The sequence below is a fragment of the Gobio gobio genome (assembly GCF_949357685.1).
Source record: "Gobio gobio genome assembly, chromosome: 4".
In the NCBI taxonomy this organism is placed as follows: domain Eukaryota; kingdom Metazoa; phylum Chordata; class Actinopteri; order Cypriniformes; family Gobionidae; genus Gobio; species Gobio gobio.
In genome coordinates this window covers 56,969,380-56,992,557 of record NC_137100.1, presented here as the reverse complement: position 1 = coordinate 56,992,557, position 23,178 = coordinate 56,969,380, and the positions used below count along the sequence as shown (strand labels likewise).

The following is a 23,178-nucleotide window of genomic DNA, read 5'->3' as shown; positions in this document are numbered from 1 at the left end:
CACTAGTTGAAGATGGCCTCCAGCCAGGCCTCAAGCTGAGAGCGGGCTGAGTGACCTTCATCAAATGTTAATGCTGCTTTCTCTGAGGTGTCAAGCTTTGTGCTAAAGATCCACCGCACGTCTTCTGTTGCACTCCTGTGCGTATGTGCTAAGAGGACTTGTGAGGAATTAAAGTGTGCATGTACATTTGCCAGTTAAACTTAATGGGATAATTCACCCAAAAATGAAAATCATTTACTCACCCTCAAGGGGTTCCAAACCTGGATGAATTTATTTCTTCTGTTGAACACTAAAGATGATGTTTTAAAGTATGTTGGTAACCAGACAGTTAATGGACCAGAATGACTTCCATAGTAAGAAAAAACATTTGATGGAAGTCAATGGCTACTTTTAGGTGAACTATCGCTTTAAATGTCAGGTTAATCTGAAAACCTGACATCAAGAAAAATATATAGACATAACAACTAGTAAAACACAAATTGCTCGACAAATGAAGAAAATAAAGACATGAAGTTTTAAATTTTGATTTAAATGCCCCTTTTTACAAGATGTCCCCAGAGTGTGCATGTGAAGTTTTAGCTCAAAATACCCCACATATAATTTTTATAACATTTTAAAATGGTCACTTTTTGAGGGTGAGCTCAAGAAGTGTAAACATGTAGAATGCAACAGGACGTTTCTAAATGGTTAGTTGATGAATTTATGTAGTTGAAGTCGAGTTAACTATCTTTTAAGTCATTGATTAGCATATTCTGTCATGATAATCTATAAATCGCTCGTGTGGGAACTGTTGTAAGATGCCTTCAAAGCCAGAGAATATATGCTGCATGGAGATGGAACAGGTATAGTTAGTTGCGGTTATAACTTATGTTGTCATCTTGCTTTAATAAAATGCTATTGCATTTGTGTTACCTACTGTATTGCAATAAATGTGAAACGACGGATGTGACAGCTTGAGCAGACTCCCAAATGTGCTCTACTACAACAACACTTCCTCTTCTCTAAAGCAGCCCAACATGGCCTCACCACCTTTGTTGTGTGTTCCTGGGGACAGGGTTTATGTACATTTTTGGGTTATTAATGTCACTAACCCGTGAATAAGCTGCTTGTAGCCCCTACCAGCCGTTTGTTGTAGTCCTTAAAAGCAATTTCTTTCAACTTTGCTTTGAACTTTGAGCATCATAACTTTGCAGATGTTGTTTCAAACAGCAACATTACACACTAATTAAAGTTAAAAAAAGTTTTTTTTGGACAACTAAAGACAAGATAAGCCACAATAAAATAAAAAATAAAGGTTTATCTTTTAATATTAGTTTGCTAATGTAAAGATAAGATTAACTTTTTGATGTTTATTGTTTAATAGTATAAAATTCAGGTTTAGATAGTCAAGACAAATTTTGAGTTTAGCTCAAAAAAAGAAAAGTAGTTTCTCTCAAAATCTAAAAACAAAATTTAATTAAAGATGAATCTAAAATTTAGCTAAGGGGTCGTTTACATGACATTATCAACTAAAAACTAGCACTGTCCCCTAATAATCGACTAAACGTTTCTTCGAACTTCGTGTGGCTTTCACATTAGCTCAAGAACAGTGCGTCGAGACAGAGCTTCATGGAATGGGTTTCCATGGCCGAGCGTCGGATGCAGTGGTGTAAAGCACGCCGCCACTGGACTCTACAGCAGTGGAGACGTGTTCTCTGGAGTAACGATTCACGCTTCTCTGTCTGGCAATCCGATGGATGAGTCTGGGTTTGGCGGTTGCCAGGAGAACGGTACTTGCCTGACTGCATTGTGCCAAGTGTAAAGTTTGGTGGAGGGGGGATTATGGTGTGGGGTTGTTTTTCAGGGGTTGGGCTTGGTCGCTTATAGTTTCAGTGAAAGGAACTCTTAATGCTTCAGCATACCAAGACAATTTGGACAATTTCATGCTCCCAACTTTGTGGGAACAGTTGGGAGATGGCCTCTTCCTGTTCCAACATGACTGCGCACCAGTGCACAAAGCAAGGTCCATAAAGACATGGATGTGCGAGTTTGGGGTGGAGGAACTTGACTGGCCTCAATCAGCGGAGACTGCTAGCCAGGCCTTCTCGTCCAACATCAGTGCCTGACCTCACAAATGCGCTTCTAGAAGAATGATCAAAAACGAACCATAAATAAAAACACTCCTCGCCTTCCCAGGAGAGTTGAAGCTGTTATAGCCTCAAAGGGTGGGCCAACTCCATATTAAACCCTATAGATTAAGAATGGGATGTAATTTAAAGTTCATGTGCATGTAAAGGCAGGCGTCCCAAAACTTTTGGCAATATATTGTATATTTAAGTAATTTAATTAATATAAACATAGTTGACTAATGGCTTAAATTAACAATTGCTAGTAGTCAACAAGAAAAATCTTTAGTCAGGGGGCAGTCCTACCAAAACCTGAAAACAACTTTTTTTTTTATTTTGGCAGTTCATTTTTCACGACAACAGTGTTTTGAGGGCCTGAAAATGGGGATTTTCTTTTTTTTTTAGTAGGCTACGTTGTTGTCATGTAAACGTACCATAAGATTGGATTTTTTTTCCCATCCTCAAAATCTAAAAAAACAAAATGCCTTTTTTTGGGTTTGGAATAGCTGAATCTTTTAATTAGAGAGCGGTCAGGACTAGTCCGTTTGTGAGGTCCACAACTGGAGATTTAGCTTTAATATTTTTAACGGCAGAAGATGATTTGAAGATGAATTTAGAGATGCAACTTCTCAGTGAGGGTTTTAGATGATTTACTGTCATGCTTTGAATCATCCACTGTGATTTTAATGCTCTTATTATTATTTATAATTTGTTGGTCTTCATTTTTGTGAGCACTGTGATATTTTTATGAAACAACCTTAGTTATTTGGCCTGTTTATTTGCAATCTGTTGGTCACTGCACTGAAGGGCTGTGCTTGCTTAGTAGAAATATGTCTGAAAGAGTAACCAGCGTAATTATACAGGACATCTTCAAGAGTGGCTAATTGTTCAAACAAACCACTGCCTAATTGATTTTGGATATATATATTTTTGCACATACCTATTTTTAACTCTGCTTCATGATGGAGAGAATTATGGCAGTGCAGGAAGAGAGGCTGTGATTGTCTCTTCTGTACACAAACATTTGAAGATGTTTGCTTGCCCTCACTGCACACGAGCACTGTTGTTAGTTACTCAAACAAAGAGCTGTTAAAACATACTCATAGTAATTTTACCCTATGTGCTTGGCCACCCACGTTATGTTTGTGAATGATTGACAGTACTGATGCTGAGAAGAGGTTACTGAGTGATGCAACTGAACGAGGCCTTCTGCACGTACACACACACACGTGTATATATAAACAAACATTATCTCTTCTCAACACCTCTATTATTCATACAGCCCATCTGCCTGGCATTGCAGGCTCACTGCGTGCATGAGGCAAAGTTTTCCACATGGGTTGGCTAAATCTGGCCCAAACTTTCCTTTTGGGGAAGTCCAGGATGTTTTTTGTTTTGTTTTCTTTACAGTATTATCATAATTTTTTTAAAATGCAATGTTTTTTGCATTTACAATTTTTTTTTATTCAAAAACAATGTCAATGTTGTTGTCATTAATCCAAATATTGCATTTTATTTCTTGATAATAATTTAAAGCTGCTGTCCGTAACTTTTTTTTATGTTTAAGATTTACAAAAATTATATAATGAGAATGTCCAAACCGTGTCTTTGTCTTACCCTGAATCATTATGGTACACTTATAATAAGTGTTTATATTGGGACTATTTCAGACCGGTCTGGTAGGAACCGCTGCGGAGGAGCACAGTCCCTGCGTGACTCACCAGAGACATAAACAGAGAGAAGTAGCTCCGGCTGCAATGTTCTTCCGCAAGACGTATGCAGTTCTGTTTATTAACTGCTAGAGCGCAAAAAGTTACGGGCTGCAGCTTTAAAAACAAATCAATGTTTTTGTATTGTTATTATAATTTTTAATAATAATAGTAGTAGTAGTAGTAGTAGTAGTAGTAGTAGTAGTAGTAGTAAAAATAACCATTTATTTTTCAAATTCAAGAATTGGCTTCATTAAAAAAGCATTTTTTAAATTATTATTATTATTATTAATTAAAATGCTAAAAACATTATTGAAGTCAATATTCATTAATTATGATTACTGCTACTATTTATTTAAAAAAAAATTGGCTTTATATTAAAAAAAATTAATGATGATGATTCAAATGCAAGAATTGGCTTGATTAAAAACAATGGAAGTCAGTCAGTACGTTTACATGGACAACAATACTCCGATATTAATCTGATTAAGACCATACTCTGATTAAGAAACTACCATGTAAACAGCGATTTCTAATTACCTTAATCCGGTTAAAGCCATACTCGAATTAAACAAAAATCGAATTAAGACATGTGGAGTATGCCTATTTTAGTCGCATTATCCAAGTGCATTGTAGACATGTACACACCTTAATCTAACTATTAACGTCGTGTATGAGTTTTCGCCGCATTTTGTGACAGGACACACACACTAGGCACACACACCAGGCAAGTGCAGAGGGGAGGGCTTTGGGGGCTCGTATCAAAAGTAGGCTATATAAAGTGCCCCTCTAAACAATCATCAATAATATTGTGACAAATAAAACAGAATTTGGATTATAATTAATATAACCGCGCGTACAAAACAGTAACAATGCGCTCAAATTCCCGTTTATCTTTTACGTATCTTTCAGTCTGAAATGTCGTTGCCATGACGTGTTGCTATGGTGCGTGACTGCGTGTCTTGCTTGACTGCTCACTCGGACACGGCCTCCTCTATATTTTTTTTTCTTTGTGTTGTAATAATTCTGCTCATTGTAAAAGTAAAATACAATACGTTTGTATCTGTAATCCCAGATTCATAATTGTCTGCTTACAACAGCGGTCGGGAACCTCTAGGCTCGCGAGCCATATGGCCATTCAGTGAGCGCTTGTGGCTCGATGGCAGAAAAAAACAATCCAAACAATCACGATTTTGAAACCTTAATTTTCATCATTAATCAAAGCTATTATTCGAAATGTTGGCTGTCAAGAAGGAGGCAAGATGGGCAGTGTCTCTTAAAAAAAACTGAAAGACACAATATATAATATTACAAAAAATAAAACTATATATATATATATATATATATAAAATTACATTAAAAAGTATAAAAGTCACTCGTTTTTATAAAGTCACACTGTCCAACAGCGACACCCGCAGGTAAAGTTACAGCCGGTTGCCTGAGCCCATTGATTTGAACAGACTTACGAAAGTCGCGCTATGATTGGACGCCGGACAGCGTAGCGTGGCATGGGTACGTAATGACGTACTATTAATCGAGCTATGTTCTGTAACATGTAAAACGGGAACATGAACGTAATATTCTAAAAGCAACTCATGTAAACGCCTTAATCAGATTATTGTCTTATTCAGAGTAAGGTCAATAATTAGATTACTGCTGTCCATGTAAACGTAGTCACTGTTTTATTATTATTATTATTATTATTATTATTATTATTATTATTATTATTATTATTATTATTACTATTATTATTATCCTTTATTAAAATGCAAAATTTGGCTGATTAAAAAAAATATAGAAAATTTTATTTTTTTAATTAACTCAAATATTGTTTATATTTAAAAACAAAGAAATGTTATGTTTTATTGTTATTATTTATTAAAGCGAATATTGGCTTTTGTAAAAACAATGGAAGTCTTTGGTGTTCCTCATTAAGCCAAGTGTGTGTTTACTGTTTAAAGGGTTAGTTCACCCAAAAATGAAAATGTGTTCTGCTGAAGAAACAAAGTCACCTATATCTTGGAGGCCCTGGGGGTAAGCAGATAAACATCAAATTAAAATTTTTGGGTAAACTATCCCTTTAAGGCTATTTGTAAGAACTGGATATGCAAGATTGTTTGTTGTTGACATCCTAAGGTGCGATACGCTTGATAAGTGTGTTTATAATGGACAAATGTTCACATTTCCCTTTGCCAGCACACATGAACACACATTTACACTCTGCAGGTTTTTGCTGACCTCCTCGCAGTCGTGGATTTGGATATTAAGTGGCACAATGACAGTCAGGACGGTCTATTTAAAGATCTCTTCTCTCCATTTCTGATGTTTGTGTGTGTGTGTGTGTGTGTGTGTGTGTGTGTGTGTACTTTTTGCACTGGAGGTCTTTCTCTGTAAGGTCAGTTTGCATATTTGTAAAAACGTGATTGATCTGATCTTTCCAGAAAAACAGGATTCATGCAGCCACTGCAGCCCCTCCCTGCAAACAATCTCACTCCCTTGATGTTCGCAAAGGGAACTGTGTGTGTGTCATGCTGCATTGTGCACCTCATTATGTGGACATCAGTCACTCGTGGTATTCGGCCCCCTCTTTTAGAGCTTGTGTGTGTGTGTGTGTGTGTGTGAGCGTTATTGTTGTCTCAGTGGATTTACTGTGCTACAGTTCTCACATTCCTCTTGACCAGAGCTCACATTCACTCCTATCGTTTTAATTCACTCAGGGCCTTCTCATTCCAAAGCTAGTTGTTCATTTATGTGTCTGTCCACCTAGGTGGTGATACTTCTGGGAAACTAGTCTTGTGGTATGTTCTCCGGTCAGAAGGACAAAAGCTTGTGGCCATGTCTCCGATTCATTGAAAGGATTAGTTCACCCGAAAATGAAAAAAATCTATCATTTATTCACACTGAAACCCCTTTTCTATGCAACACAAAAGAGAGATGTTTTGAAAAATGTTCACGCCTTTTCAGTGCAATGAAAGCATACTGTGACCAAGAGGTTTCAATCGATGGCATTATTTTCAGTGTATAGTGACCTTGATTTGACTTTTTCGCATTAAGCTATCATGTGGCTTGAAGACTTTTGGAAGTCATTTGTACTACTTTTTTTAGAGTGCCTTTTTGAGCTGGTCAGGACCAGTCCTCATTGAAAAGAGCACTCTGTACTTTCAGCAAGATTTTCATCAATGAACACTATTATTCAAAAGTTCGGGGTCAGTAAATTTAGTTTTGAAAGAAATTGCTTTTATTCAGCAGACGCATTCATTTAATCAAAAGTGACAGTAAAGATATTTAATACATTCTATTTTAAATAAATCCTGCTCTTTTAAACGGTCTATTCATCAAAGAGTCCTGATAAAATGCATGGTTTCCACAAATAATTTAGCAGCACAGCAGTTTTCAACAGTGATAATAATAAGAAATGTTTCTTGAGCAGCAAATCAGCATATTAGAATGATTTCTGAAGGATCATGTGACACTGAAGACTGGAGTAATGATGCTGAAAATTCAGCTTTGCAAGAGTTGTCAAATGTACCGACTGAAATTTAGAAAATATGCCGATACCAGCATTTCCCTTTAGCATTTTGAGCCATGTGGAACGGATTCTTAAAGGGTTAGTTCACCCAAAAATGAAAATTCTGTCATTAATTACTCACCCTCATGTCGTTCGACACCCGTAAGACCTCCGTTCATCTTCGGAACACAAATGAAGATATTTTAGTTGAAAGCTGATGGCTGAGAAAGGCTTTAGATAGGCCTCCATTGGCATTCAGTACATTTACACTCCCAAGACCCATAAAAGGCACTTAAAACGTCGTTACAAAGTCCATCTCACCACAGTGGCTCTACAATAATTTTACCAAGCGACGACAATAGTTTTTGTGCGCAAAAAAAATCTAAATAACGACTTTATTCAACCTCGTCTTGTCTTTCGTGTGTGCCTCCACGACGCATGCGCGAGAATATGACGTAGAGCCGGCGTTCGGGAATCCATGAAATGCACACTTTAGCCCGATCTTGAGCACTACGCCGAGACCTAAAGCACGATCAATGTAGAATTCAATAGCTTAGACACGCGCGTCTTCCTCTGCTTGTAAACAAATCGCTTCTGGGTCATGTGTCCGAACGCCGGATCTGCGTCATATTCTCGCGCATGCGTCGTGGAGGCACACACGGAAGACAAGAACAAGTTGGATAAAGGCGTTATTTAGATTTTTTTTTTTTTCGCACAAAAACTATTGTCGTCGTTTCGTAAAATTATTGTAGAGTCACTGTGGTGAAATGGACTTTGTAACAACTTTTTTAGTGCCTTTTATGGGTCTTGTGAGTGTAAATGTACTGAATGCCAATGGAGGCCTATCTAAAGCCTTTCAACAAAAATGTCTTCATTTGTGTTCCGAAGATGAACGGAGGTCTTACGGGTGTCGAACGACATGAGGGTGAGTAATTAATGACAGAATTTTCATTTTTGGGTGAACTAACCCTTTAAACACCCCTGATTGGCCATTGTATTCACGCGCTCAACATATATGTCTTTTATTGGCTACAATGATCCATGTTCTTCACCGAGTGCTTCAATGACGCTCAATCTTCGCCGAGAGGTTACACAGCTATAAGAGGGTATGTACGTGATGTCACTGTCGTCCGGAGGGACTGCGGTTACGCCCACTGAGTGGCAAAAAGACTGAGAGCCAGCATTGGTTTTCAGTGTGTATGCCGCGAACACAAAAAACACAAAATACAGCTTTAAATGCTTTTTAAACTCTACAAATAGATTTGACAAGAAATCTGAGGTATATTTTTGCAGACTGCCAAAAGCTACAGAAAAGAGAAGCAAATGGATCACTGCAGTTCACAGAAACAACTGAACTCCAGGCAGCCAAACGTGGATTTGCTGTTATTTTGTGTCAATATGTTGTGTTTTTATATATTGTATTGACAATTCATCAATTCAAAATCTACTATATTCTGCACAATTGGATGTTTTTAAACAAAAACTGACAAACTGACAAAAACTATATAAAGGGCTGGACAAAATGGATCTTTGGTAAGTTGTAAGGAACACTATATGGAGTACAAACTTTAGTTTAAACTGATAATCGTTTCTTTTACTCGCGTTTTTGCAGTTTCCCCTATTAAATCCAGTCATGCAGCAGCTCTTCTGCCACTCAGTCCGACTGAGGGGGCGTATTCCAGCGGGAAAGTGACAAAATGAAATGGGGAAATGCCTCATTTATGCATCATCACATTTTTTAAATTTCAGTACCCATTTGATACTGAAGTCTGTACTTTTGACAACTCTAAACCCGTTTTTTTTCTTTTTCATATATTTTAAAATATTGCTGTTTTTATTGTGTTTTTGATCAAATAACCGCAACCTTGGTGAGCGTAAGACACCTTTTAAAATTTGAAACATACAATTCATGAACTTTTCATATAATAAATTTTTTGTTTGTTGTTTTTTTTAAAACCACTCAGAATCATCTTCCTCCTTTGTGCACAGGGCCGTGTGGAGGTGGAGGCTGGGAATGAGAACATGAAGTTCGAGACCGGGCCTTTCTCTTTCTATGGAGTCATGGCTCTCAGCGCTCCAACATTAGGTGAGACAAACACACACAAAGTAAAACATGCATCAGAAATGTATGCAAACCAAGACTCTTTTCATCCTTCTTTTCAGCAAAAACTTCAAATTAGGAACCTATATGTGATTTACCAACATGCACAAACATATATGCCACTTCATATTGTGTTGCTGAGCCTCTTCAAATCTGTGGGTTCATATATTAAGTGACTTGATGTCAGGATAGTCCATATCCTACATACTATCCTTTCGGATTTGTGTGTGGATGAACAGTAGGTGGTCTTGTTTGTGAGTCTGTGTGTGCATTATGATAAATGGCACACTATTAGAGGGTTCAACGACAGATGGGAAAATTCTTTAAAGCAACAGTCAGCTTTGCCACTAATCACTCATAATTATAATTATCTCAGGTTGGATACTGGGACTTTTCCAGGCCACCCATCTATACATGTTGGGCTCTGAAAAAGTTGTACACCAACGCCCTCTAGTGGCCATCTGCTTCCTCTTAGTTCATTTAAAGGGATGGTTCAACCATAAATGAGAATTTTCATAATTTACTCACCCTTGTGTATGAACCTGTATGAATTTTTCAGTGGTGAACAAAAGGAGATTGTAGGTAGAATGTGGATGCTGCTCTGTCGTCATTAATATAGGTAAATGTGAACCTCCAAAAAGAAAAACGAAAAACATAGTAAAAGTATTTTATACAACTTTCATAATAGAAGCGTTTTGTAGCCCTATGATAGATGTGCAAGGAGCAGACCAATATTCACTGGAAATCTGCTCTGCTGTAGCGTTCATATATTTGAGTTTTCTACACTATATTCAAGACCAGGGCTGAATCGCCGCCTAAACCCTCAATCACTATTCCCTACTTTAGTCCACTAATACAGTTCACTCGAAGGAGTGAATGAAAACCAAGTGAGCGAATTCAGACAGCCGTTGTGCATACATCGGCTGTACACTCGTTATTGCGGTGCAATGTGGGATAGAATGAGTGCACTCAATAACGTCCACTATGGTTTCGGACACCACTACAAATGGCTGTCCCCTCAAATAGTGCCGTATTTAAGGGTATAGGGGGCATAGGGTATATCAGCCCATGAGAATTGGCTGTATCTTCAGCAGGATTCTTTATTGAGGACACATGCTGTGTACATTTGTAGTTTGTAGGGGACGACCTTAAACAAAGCATGCAAATGAAGTGTCCAGGTATAGGGACTCGCTCCAGACTCTAGATTAGAATATCCCCATTCCTAATCCAATCAGCATACCTATTCAAAAATGGGATAGGGGCTCCAAGAGCCATTAAAGACAAAAGGTGAGAGTCTCTGTAATCTGGCTCATTTGACTTATAATAAAGAGAACAGGAACTGTCAGAAAACTCTTTCTGGAAACTTTGCTTAACAGAACCATTCATCTGATATCATCATCTTTACCTTGAATGCTAAATACAATGTACTTCCCTTAGTTTTAAACAGATTCTTACATTTTAATCCCACAATGTTAAACCTGATGTAATGCATCTTCATGTGCGTAATTAAATATATGCGAATGAGATTTGAGAGCTGTGATGGAGAGGAGGATTTTTTTATTGACTTAAATCTCAGTCTTTTCCTCACACAAAGAGCAGTGTGAATGTTCTGCCTAACGTCTCCTTATGCGTTCCACAAAAGAAAGTACATTTTGGATTGTCATCAGGGTGAGTAAATAAATATCCATTTTTGGGTCAATTAACCCTTTATTTATAAAAGAGTTCATGCTGGTGTTTGTCTATCTGTGCTCATGAATGTACACTATCGTTCAAAGGTTTGGGATTCATACCATTTTTTATTGTGATCAAATAAAAGCACCAAGGTTGCTTTTATTTAATCAAAAATACAGTAAAATGGTAAAAACATATATTACATAGAGAATATAAAATTCAAAATATAGGATTTAGAATTCAATTTAAAACTGGAAATAAACTTTTGGATTAAAAATTAAATAAATAGATAAATATTATGACAATGCATTCTAAGAAGAAACGGTTATATATGTGGTTAGTCAGGTCTTCATACATATACATACATATAAATATAAATATATATAAATAAATAAATATAGATTTAGAACCTTTTTCCCATAAGGGGATCATTTTATAAATTTAGTTTTACTTGGTTTAAATGGTATGAATTATACAGTTAAACAGACATTTCCCCATATATAGAACCTTTGTGGCACAAAGTGTTCTGAAGATTAAGTCAAGAACCCTGGAGTTCTGTTTAGAACCCCATTGAAACTTTTTTTTCTAACAGTGAAATCTCAGAAATCTTTTTCAGGATTCTTTGATTGATAAAAAGTTGAACAGCATTTATTTGAATAGAAATCTTTTGTACCATGTCTTTACTATAATTTTTAGATCTATTTAATGCAGCCTTGCTATAATAATAGTATTAATTTCTTTAAAAAAAAAAAAAAAACATCTTACTGACCCCAATCTTTTGAACGGTAGTGTGTGTCTTCCAACTTGTTTTCCCTCTACCTGTACTTCCCTCTTCCCTCAACCCTGTCTTACACTTCCCATCTATCTCTGTGTTTCTCTCTCGCTCCCAGTGAGTGTGTCTCGTCCTCGTCACCTGTCTCTTAAGAGATGCTCTCTCTTCTCTCGTTTCCCAGGTAACTGCCGGCATGTCGGGGCTCTCTAACCACTGACTGGGAAGGGTCAGACTGATTAACAGTGACTGTTTTTTGCAGAAATAACCTACACATGCTATTTAAGGGGCAGCCTTTTGCGCCTTCTCCTATCACTTAAAAGGATAGTTCACCCACAAATGAAAATCCTGTCTTCATTTACTCACCCTCATGTTGTTTCAAACCTTTGTGCGAAAACTGCGAAGATATTTTGAAGAATGTTGGTAACCAGACAGTTTACAGCACCCATTTACTTCCATCGTATTTTTTTTCCTATATAGAAGTCAACGGGTGCCATCAACTGTCTGGTTACCAACATTGTTTAAAATATCTTCCTTTGTGTTCAACAGAAGAAAGAAATTCATACAGGTTTGGAACAACATGAGGGTGAGTAAATGAAGACAGGATTTTCATTTGTGGGTGAACTATCCCTTTAAGAATTGTAAAGTAGTTAGGGTTTTGTTCACAGACGTGAACACTTAGATTTATCGTAGATTTGATCATTCAAACAGACTTGGAGTTGAATAATTCCTCTCATACTCAAATCCTCCAGAGCCTTAACAATTGAACTCATTTAAAGGGATAGTTCATCCAGCATGTTTATTTCTTTTATGGGATGCAAAGATTCTTTGCAGAAAACTATAAATGTAAAAGTAGGCTCTGTCAAGCCACAAAAAGCACCATAAAAACAGTCATGGTGAATATGTGCTAGCACAAATTATATGTAGAAGCTATGTTGCATGGTCTTTTTTTCTCTCTCACAAAGTTTGTATGACGTCAGAAGACATAATGTAAGGCTCAAAATGTGGACTGCTATAATGGTGCTTTAATTTGTCATTTTGGGGTTTGGCATTCTTCAAGATGTCGTCTTTTGTGTTCAATAGAAGAAATAATTTCACACGGGACAATAAGAGTGAATTACTATGACAGAATTTTTAATTTTGGAGGAACTATCCAACTATGGGCTGCTGTACTGAGAATTTGCCAGTAGATGGTGATATCTGAGTGATGATGTCCAGCAATTCTGCTTACCTCCCACCTTATCTTTCTGTCTGGTGTTGCTTCACATCGGAATGCATTCTTTCTTACATATTACAACAACTATCCCTAATACATACTGGTCAAAAGTTTGGAATCATTACTCTTTTTGAACTTTTTAAAAGAAGTCCCTTATGCTCATCAATCCTGCATTTATTTGATCAAAAATACAGGGGGAAAAAAAACAGAAATATTGCGAAATTTTTTTACAAATAAAAATAATGGTTTATTATTTTAATATACTTTAAATGATCATTTACTTCTGTGATGCAAAGCTGAATTTTTCAGCATCATTACTCCAGTCTTCAGTGTCACATGATCCTTCAGAAATCATAATATGCTGATTTGATACTTGGTTATTATCATTGTTTGAAAACAGTACTGCTTAATATTTTTTTGGAATCTGTGATACTTTTTCAGGATTCACTGATGAATAAAAAGTTAAAAAGATTTATTTTGAATAAAAAAGAAAAAGAAAAAAAGAAAGAAAAAAATACTGACCCCAAACTTATGAATGGTAGTGTATATTGTTACAAAAGTAAAGTTACAGAATTTCTATTTTAAATAAATGCTGTTCTTTTTTTAAAAACTTTTTATTCCTCAAAGAATCCTGAAAAAGGTATCACACATATAAATCAATATTAAGCAGCACAACTGTTTCCAACATTGATGATAAATCAGCATATTAGAATGATTTTTAAAGGATCTTGTGACACTGAAGACTGGAATAATGATGCTGTAATGATCACAGAAATAAATTCTATTTTAAAGTATATTCAAATAGAAGACCATTATTTTAAATTGTGATATTTCACAATATTACTGTTTTTTTATGTATTTTTGATTAACATAAGAGACTTCTTTCAAAAACATAAAAAAATGTAATATTTCCAAATGTTTGACTGGTACTGTATGTACTCTACCGTTTGGGATTGGTAGGATTTGTTTTGTTTTTAAAGTCTCTCATTCTCATACAGGCTGCATTTATTTGATCAGTAAAAATACTGTATAAACAGTAATATTATAAAATATGATTACAATTTAAAAGTTATGTTTTAATATATTTTACAATGTAATTTATAACTGCAATGTCAAAGCTGACTTTTCAGCATCATTCCTCCAGTCTTCAGTGTCACATGATCCTTCAGAAATCATTCTAATATGATGATTTGCTGCTCAGGACAGCTGTGCTGCTTAATATTTGTGTGGAAACGATAATACATTTTCAGGATTCTTTGAGGAGCAGAAAGTTTAAAAGAACAGCATTTATTTGATATAAAAATAATTTGTAACATTATAAATGCTAATAGACTTTTGATCTATTAAATGCATCCTTGCTGAATTGATTTATTTAAAAAAACAACACCCCCAAACTTTGCTGCTAATGATAATGTTCTAGTGTTCCTGCATTGTTTTATAAAATCAGTCACAGACAGAGCATTTGTGTTTGCCAGTGTGTTTAGTAATGGCTTTTAAAGAATTTGTCCACCTAAAATGAACATAATTTACCCATGTCATTCCACATATCTCTTCTATGAAACACAAAAGGTGAATTTCTTTTTCTCAACAATATACTGGCAGCTTCTTATGATATATTTAGACTGAATGATAACTGGGGCCCTATATTCTTTTTTGGATGAACTACCCCTTTAACTCTCTTATCTGAACCTCTCTGCTACAACTAGGGGTGTAACGATATATCGTATATAAAAATGTGATGATATGTATCGTTGATGGAAACGATATGATTCGCGATATAGAGTTGTTTTATCCAAGGCTCAGCGTGCTGTAGTAGGCCTATTTATAAGGTATAATTCACCCAAACACAAATTTACAAATGTAGGCTACCACAAATGTATACTGTCATTATGTACTCACCATCATGTCGTTTTTCGATTTCTGTCCCTCCATTTAAAGTCATTCCTCTCAAACTTAAAAGAACCAAAAAATTTCATAAAGGCATTGTAAAAGAACTAATCGAGTGGTCTAATCAAAATCCAAGTCTTCTGAAGAATATATTTAACCCGACGTGCATAAACACAGAAGTTCAAATGATGGCGTGACGCGCGAAAACAACACGAGAGTGAGTAAATGCAGAATTAAAATTCTTGGATGAGCTAAACATTTACAGTTTGAGTGGTCATTTTGACACGTTTTCTTGCGATTAGAAGAACTGTGATTGATGGCATTGATCATCTGAAGTGCACGCGCTGCCAGAACGGCACTCTTCAAAGTGAGAGCGCAGCGCAGACATCATTTAAATCGTCAGATCACATTTAGTTTTAGTAGTATGATTATTCAAAGCATTTTAGATGGTTCATTCTTATATGTATAGTGCATTAATAGCGGGAGAGGTGGGATAGCGAGCACTGGGAGAGAATCATATCTGCATTGAAAGTGCGAGTAATGCGTGAGGGAAAAAAATTAAGTTTCAGTGACATTATTACATTAAACGACTATATATAATGTATAATAAATGCAATGGGGGAATATTTGTGGGTCTCCTGTATTTTGGCTTAAAATATTGTATCGTGAGTTCAGTATCGCGATTCATATCGAATCGTGACACGAGTGTATTGTTACACCCCTATCTACAACCATATGAAACGTGTGGTGATAATGAATGTGTTTGCATGTTATCTCTCTCTCTCTCTCTCTCTCTCTCTCTCTCTCTCTCTCTCTCTCTCTCTCTCTCTCTCTCTCTCTCTCTCTCTCTCTCTCTCTCTCTCTCTCTCTCTCTCTCTCTCTCTCTCTCTCTCTCTCACTCACACTGATGCACTTGTTTTTCCCCCCTGATATTTAGCTGTATCAAAACATAAGTGCATACAGATTTTTCCAAGTGCAAAACTGTCAGCAGATGAGAACAATCTGTGTTATTGTGCAAGATACTCATTATCTTCTATCCTGGGAAAAAAATGATTCCTTATGAACCTTTCAGGACAGAATTGTTTATTTTCGGGTTAAAAGTCGTCTCATCTGTCTACCATGCTATATGTTTGCTGCACTATATTTATTTTCAAGACAACTTTACACATCTGTCATCATGCGAAGTGCTTTTTATTTATTTCTACATTACCGTTTAAAAGTTTGGGGGTGGTAAGATTTTTTAAACGTTTTTGAAAGAAGTCTCTTATGCTCACCAAGGCTGCTTTTATTTGATCAAAAATACAGTAAAACAGTAATATTGTGAAACCCTTTTCTGTTCGAATATATTTTAATACCAGTCTTCAGTGTCACATGACCCACCAAAAATCATTCTAATATGCTGATTTGCTGCTCAAGAAACATTTATAATTATCAATGTTGAAAACAGTTGTGCTACTTAAAGGGTTAGTTCACCCAAAAATGAAAATTCTGTCATTAATTACTTACCCTCATGTCGTTCAACACCTGTAAGACCTTTGTTCATCTTCGGAACACAAATTAAGATATTTTTGTTGAAATCCGATGGCTCAGAAAGGCCTTCATTGGGCACACTTATACACTCACAAGACCCATAAAAGGTACTAAAGATGTCGTTAAAAAGTCCATCTCACTACAGTGGTTCTACAATAATTTATGAAGCGACGAGAATAGTTTTTTAACGACTTTATTCAACAAGTTCTTGTCTTCCACCTGGGCCTTTGACATGAACTCCCGAAGCACCACGACGCATGCGCGAGAATATGATCTAAGCTGTATCTAAGCTGTTGAATTCTACATTGATCGTGCTTTAAATCTTGGTCAACAAGTGCGCGTAAAAGTGCCTTATCAAAACCGCAAAATTAAATTCATATTCTTGCGCATGCGTCATGGTGCTTCATGAGTTTACGTCAAAGGCCCAGGTGGAAGACAAGAATTAGTTGAATAAAGTGTTAAAAAAAATCATAAAATGATTGTAGAACCACTGTAGTGAGATGGACTTTTTAACGACATCTTTAGTACCTTTTATGGGTCTTGTGAGTGTAAATTTCGTTGCTGCCAATGGAGGCCTATCTGAGCCATCGGATTTCAACAAAAATATCTTAATTTGTGTTCCAAAGATGAACAGAGGTCTTGCGGGTGTCGAACGACATGAGGGTAAGTAATTAATGACAATTTTCATTTTTGGGTGAGCTTACCCTTTAACATTTTTGTGAAAACTTCTTTTTTTATTTGAAATAGAAGTCTTTTCTAACATTTAAAATCTGTCACTTTTGATCAATTAATGCGCCCTTGCTGTCTTTTTTGCACTGTAGTTCCTGAAGACTACATATAGCATAAAAGTATAGCATAATCGTGTAGATAAGTGTGTCATCATTTACTCGTCTCTCACACCTTTTCAACTTTCTGTACGTGTGTTTCAGAATTCCGCTCGCCCTCTCACATCAGCGGACTCAACCGATCCGCGTCTCTAAACTACACGGATCACCCTGAGCCTCAGTCCGTCGGCGGCAGCAACACACAGCTCAGCAGCGCTCCATTGCCGCAGTACACACCAGACTTCAATGTCCGAGCTCTGGCAGACCTACAGTTTGTGAAGGTAAAGATGTGGTTTTCCCAAGCGGAAACCTCCCACAGTTTCTCTTGAAGCCAATACTGAAGTGACATAAACTGCAGTTCATCGACTGGCCGCTGGGGACAGGCTCCAGAAGGGAGCAGAATCTCATTGAGCCCCATAATAAAATGCCCAACTTTACAGCAGAAAAAAACATGTTTACAGCCTGTTACAAATTGTGGTTTTGGTCTGTACGGCTAATTTTGCCCTTCATGACAACATTGAGGGGGGTGAATTTTTTTTTTTATAACTCATTTGTTTACATTGTGTAAAGCATTAAAGTTCTGCATAATTAAGGGCGTGGCCACTTCGAGTGACAGGTGGATAGCCATTTATCTGCTGTCTGTTAGTCATCGCGTCACTTCAGCTCCGCCCACGTCCCGCCTTTTTGCCCATTTTCTGTTATCCGGGAGTGACGCGCTGCCAAGATGGCAATGGCCAGCTCAACCCTACTTTACGCTTCAAAACTGCTCATCAGAATCCTATGGGTGACGTCACAGATTTTTTTTTACAGTCTATGAGTTTTCCTCTATTAATATCAGTCATGCAGCAGCTCTTCTGCCACTCAGTCAGGTTGAAGGGGCCTGTTTCAGCAGGAAAGTGATGTCATTGCATACCCTTCATATTGTTTCACCATATTGAATATATTGAAACCATCCACCTGTGCACTGGATCCTTTTCCCACAGCCTTGGTAAAATCTAACCTCTGTGTCTTAAGTCCCCTTATAACCAAGATCATTAATCATTCCCTCCAGGCTGGCCATGTTCCTTCATCACTCAAAACTGCTATCATCAGACGACCACTTAAAAAAAAACCTTTAGACCCAGATATTACTGACAACTACAGACCCATCTCCAACCTTCCATTCCTCTCTAAGGTGCTGGAAAAAGTTGTTGCTGCAGAGCTTCAGGTCCATTTAAAACAAAACAATCTTTATGAGAAATTTCAGTCTGGTTTCCGCACTGGACACAGCACAGAAACAGCTTTGCTCAGGGTCACAAACGACCTATTGATGGCGGCAGATGCTGGTTCCCCATCCCTTCTCATCCTCCTGGTAAGTATCTGCAGCTTTCGATACGGTTGATCATAACATCCTCCTTCACCGCTTACATTCCACCATCGGGCTCTCTGACTCTGTCCACAACTGGTTCTCATCGTATCTCACTGGGAGAACTGAATATGTTGCGTTGGGAGAAGCTACATCCCTGTCACACAACGTCACCTGCGGTGTCCCTCAAGGCTCAGTGCTTGGCCCCATCCTGTTCATCCTCTACATGCTCCCCCTTGGCCGTGTTTGACACTCAACTTTACCTAAGGACAAATTATTCCCCCTCTGCTGACCTCACTCCATCCACTTTGATCACTTGCCTGGATGAGATAAAGGCGTGGATGAAGCAAAACTTTCTGCAGCTAAACAGCTCCAAGACTGAAGCAATCCTAGTTGGCACTCCACTTCAGGTCCGGAAATCCGTTATCACCAGCATTGCTTTCTCTGATCAGGACATTCCACTTTCCACATCAGTCACCAACCTGGGGGTCAGAATGGAATCCCAACTTACTTTTGAAGCCCACATCAAGCATCTGTGTAAGACCTCCTTCTTCCACCTCAGAAACATTGCCAAATTTCGTCCCTTACTAACACTGGCAGATGCAGAGAAGCTTGTCCACGCCTTTGTCTCCTCCAGGCTCCAGAAAAAAATCTGGAAAAATCTCCAGAAACTGCAGTATATTCAGAACAGCGCTGCTAGGATCCTGATGAGGGTGCGCAAATACGACCATATCACCCCCCATTCTCAAATCACTCCACTGGCTTCCTGTCTCGTTCAGGATTGAGTATAAGATCTCCCTTCTCACTCATCAGTGCATCCACGGTGACGCACCCACCTATCTCAAGGAACTCCTCACCACACAAACATCCACACGTGTAACCTCCGGTCTGTTTCAACATATCTTCTCAAAACTCCCACGACCAAATTCCGTACTATGGGAGATCGGGCCTTCTGCTCAGCAGCCCCTCGTCTGTGGAATGCTCTCCCTGACCACTTGCAGATCCCACAGACTGTTAATGCTTTTAAATGTGGTCTTAAAACCCACCTTTTTAGCAGCTTTTGATTAATTTGTTACTTTAATTTTTCAGTTTTATTTATTATTTTATTTATTTATTGTTTTAAATCTGTAGCACTTTTGAGATTTTGTTTAATGTAAAGTGCGTATTAAAATGTATTATTATTATTGTTTATTTTTTCATCCATCCAGAAATTCTGCAAGAAATTCCAAATCACTCTCATGAGTCATGACCAATGTTTCTGTCTCTCCCTGTTTTCCAGATCACACGCTCTCAGTATCAAAACGGTCTGATGGCGTCTCGTCTGGACAGCTCACCCCAGTCTCCAGACAGCGGACACGGCCGTGTGAATAACAGCAATTCATCCATTCCTCATCCTTCGTTGGAAAACATGCTCACACTTACGGATGCCTCTGATGAGACAACCTCACTGCTCATCGAACAGAACAGCCAACCTGCGTGCCAGGCCAACCACAGCACACATAACGAGAGTGCCATTTGATACACTCACGCTCAATTCACCGATATCCCACACACCCATTGGACATTAAGCACTTTTTCCCAGACCTTCCTGTCAGACCCCTTTTTTGCGCTAGCCATTACAGTATATCAGTGTGGGTCTATGAAGAGCAATAGTTTGCTGAGACATCTAAAGAAGACGTTGTGTAACACATTGTGCAAGACGAAGGCACAGAGAAGCCAAAGTGTATCTGGACTGAGAAAGGCTCCTGTTTCAGACAGACTCTCTGGGGCGTTTTATAGAATGCGTGAATAGAGACGTTTCTAATATACATGAAGATGTTTATTTTGTCATTTTTCTATTGAGGTTGGTCACAGAAACTTGCGGAACGCGAATGATGGAAACAGTGGATGCCTTTTTATTAGGTGTTAGTCCATAGGCTCGGTCATATTTATACCAAATTCTATATGTGCGTGTGTGTGAGTGAAAATGAAAGCGAGTTTGTGATAGAGAGATATATATATACGTGCCAGTGTAAGTTTGTATATACGACAACGCATGAGTCCGATTTGGCCGTTGCAGCCCAAGCAAGCAACAACTCAGGGAGACGCTGAGCTTCACATACTAATTGCATGTTCGATAATTCCCTATTGATTTACGTGAACCCACGCGACAAATGATCAAAAAACGTGAAGCATGCTGTCGTCAAATGCACCAAACAGTGAAATACTAAGATGCACTGCATCTCATACACATGGCATCCACGTGTCATTTTTATGTCCGATATTTCTGCTGGTTGTCCGTGGAGGTTTGTTGATGTGATTCAGTGTTTGTGTATGTGTAAAATTGTCCTTTTAAAAATAATGCATTGATAATTTTTTTTTTAATTCCAAAGAGAACAAGCATTTGTCGTTGTAGTACAACTGTAAATGGAGTCACTTTTCTGCACAAGACGTTTGTGTGTGATTAGACCTCTCGAACTGTATCTGTCGCTCCCATTGGACCAGAGGTAATCTAACCAAAAGAATTGAACTCTTTGCTTTATTTATTTAGCATTCATTTGAGGTTGTATATTTTTTTTTAATGATTTTCTTTTTTATTATTATTATTATTATTTTTGTGAGTTCTTAAAATTGCTGTGTGCTTTTATATGCAGGTTGACATGGTACAGACTACAAATTGTAGATGCCTAAAACTAGGAGATGGCAGGTTCAGGAAGTGACTTCATAAAATGTACTGTTTCTTTGCCTTTTTGCCACTGTGCAAATCTTTTGCTTTCATACCAAATATGTTTGAAATTATGTCTGATAAGAACAATCAAAGTGAAAAGTGTCTCAGATGTGTTGCTTGGATCATGCCTAGTCAAATGGACACAAAAGCCTCTTCAGTTCTGTAGCATTTATCAAATTATGACAAAAAAGGAGTGCAAGAACTGCACGGAGTATTTCTATTTTTACAGCTGCTCAGTTGTTGTTGTTTTTTTGGTTATGTTTCTTTAAAGAAAACACTCCCTGTTCATTGAAACTGTTAATCAAACCATTTCCTGTTCTTCACAAATTATGTCATGAAATACATTGCGCATTTACACAGATTCTTTTTGTTTCTTCAATGGAAACTCAAGCAATTTTTAGGTGTAACAACTTCTTGATTCTTTTTATACTGTATTTTTCCAAGTTATTTTGTGGTTTGGGAAAGGTCTTTCTGAGTTTGGCTATTAAATTATTTATTTAATCAGTGTAATATGTTTCATAATCTTGTATTCTTAATCAGTGGTATTTCGTAAACCTCAAATCGAGTGAATGTGTAAAAGTAGTTAAGGGAAGTAGGGTTTTGACAGCAGATTTAGTGTGAGTCATAATCTTTTGATTAAAATGCCATTTAGTTTTAGTCATATTGTAGTCACCTGAATTGTTTTTAGTTTTAGTCAACTAAATATCATAAGATAAGCTTTTATAATGTTGTATTTCTGTGTTAGTTAGTAAATCAGGTTAGCTTCAAATAAGTTTTTTTTTATTTCAGTAAACATTTATTTAATTTCAAATAATGAATATTTTTTTAATGGTTTTAGTTGTGACCCTGATACTTTATTGAATAATGTGTGTCGAATACTGTTCTTAGTCTGTCCTTCTGACTATGAATTAAATGGGAATGAAATACAGTTTGTTTAACCAAAAACGTATATATAATGCGTGACTTTTAATTACAAACAAGCTCATATTTTGAATGTCTGCGCCTTACAGTACAGGTGCAGCTGCTCTTTCAAGTTCAGATGAGGGAGATAAAATACGCATTGTTACAACCGTCTAAAACATATTAAAGGAAACATTGTCATTGTTCATCAGCGTTAGTTCGTAAATAATTACCTGGCTGGCATAATAACTGTGCTCTAATCATTGATTGTGAAGCGCTGTTGCGTGAGCCTGTAGAATGCGCAACAGCGCCGCATTTTCCCGCGGTTAGATCAGCACATTACAATTCAGTTGAATTACATCCAGTTTCATTTCATTCTGTTGTACTATTAGCATAGCACATAACACATTGACATGCATGTGCAAAACCCAGAGGTGGACAGTAACAAAGTACATTTACTTGAGTACTGTACTTAAGTACACTTTTTGAGTATCTGTACTTTACTGAAGTATTATTTTTTAGGGATACTTTTACTTTAACTTCACTACATTTCAAAGACAAATATCGTACTTTTTACTCCACTACATTTCTATCAAGGTCCTCGAAGTCAAAAGTCGTTTCTGTAGCAGCTTTGCAAGTCAGTGGATGATTTTTTTTCTTCTTTAAAAGTGTTTTTTTTTTTTTTTTTGCAAAATGTAAATGTCTGGGAGAAAGAGAAGCATAGACTTAAGGATGAATCTGAAAAAGCCTGATGAAAGAGCTCAGTTCAGTCTGGTTTTTTGTGCCTCTCAGATGCCAGAGCACGAGTACTGAATAGAGCTTTCTTATGTGTTTTTTTCGCAATTAAACAGACCAATACACACAAAATGTCAATTTTCATTTTGGAAAGTATTCACGTGAACAAAG

At 37.2% G+C, this 23,178-nt stretch overlaps 1 protein-coding gene across 2 annotated transcripts in view; it reads left to right on the top strand.

Annotated features, from left to right (window-relative positions):
- The window catches only part of LOC307125341 (metal transporter CNNM4), a 48,692-nt gene extending 26,812 nt beyond the window's left edge, over positions 1-21,880 (top strand). The window contains exons 5-8 of one of the 2 annotated variants that reach the window (XM_079815157.1): positions 9,312-9,408; positions 11,985-12,047; positions 17,426-17,601; positions 19,945-21,880. In XM_079815157.1, coding sequence (XP_079671283.1) covers positions 9,312-9,408; positions 11,985-12,047; positions 17,426-17,601; positions 19,945-20,184 — 576 coding nt within the window. In that variant the 3' untranslated portion in view covers positions 20,185-21,880. The remainder of the gene's footprint in view (positions 1-9,311; positions 9,409-11,984; positions 12,048-17,425; positions 17,602-19,944) is intronic. The other variant, XM_079815158.1, reaches the window with a different exon arrangement.
- Positions 21,881-23,178: the final 1,298 nt, after the last annotated feature.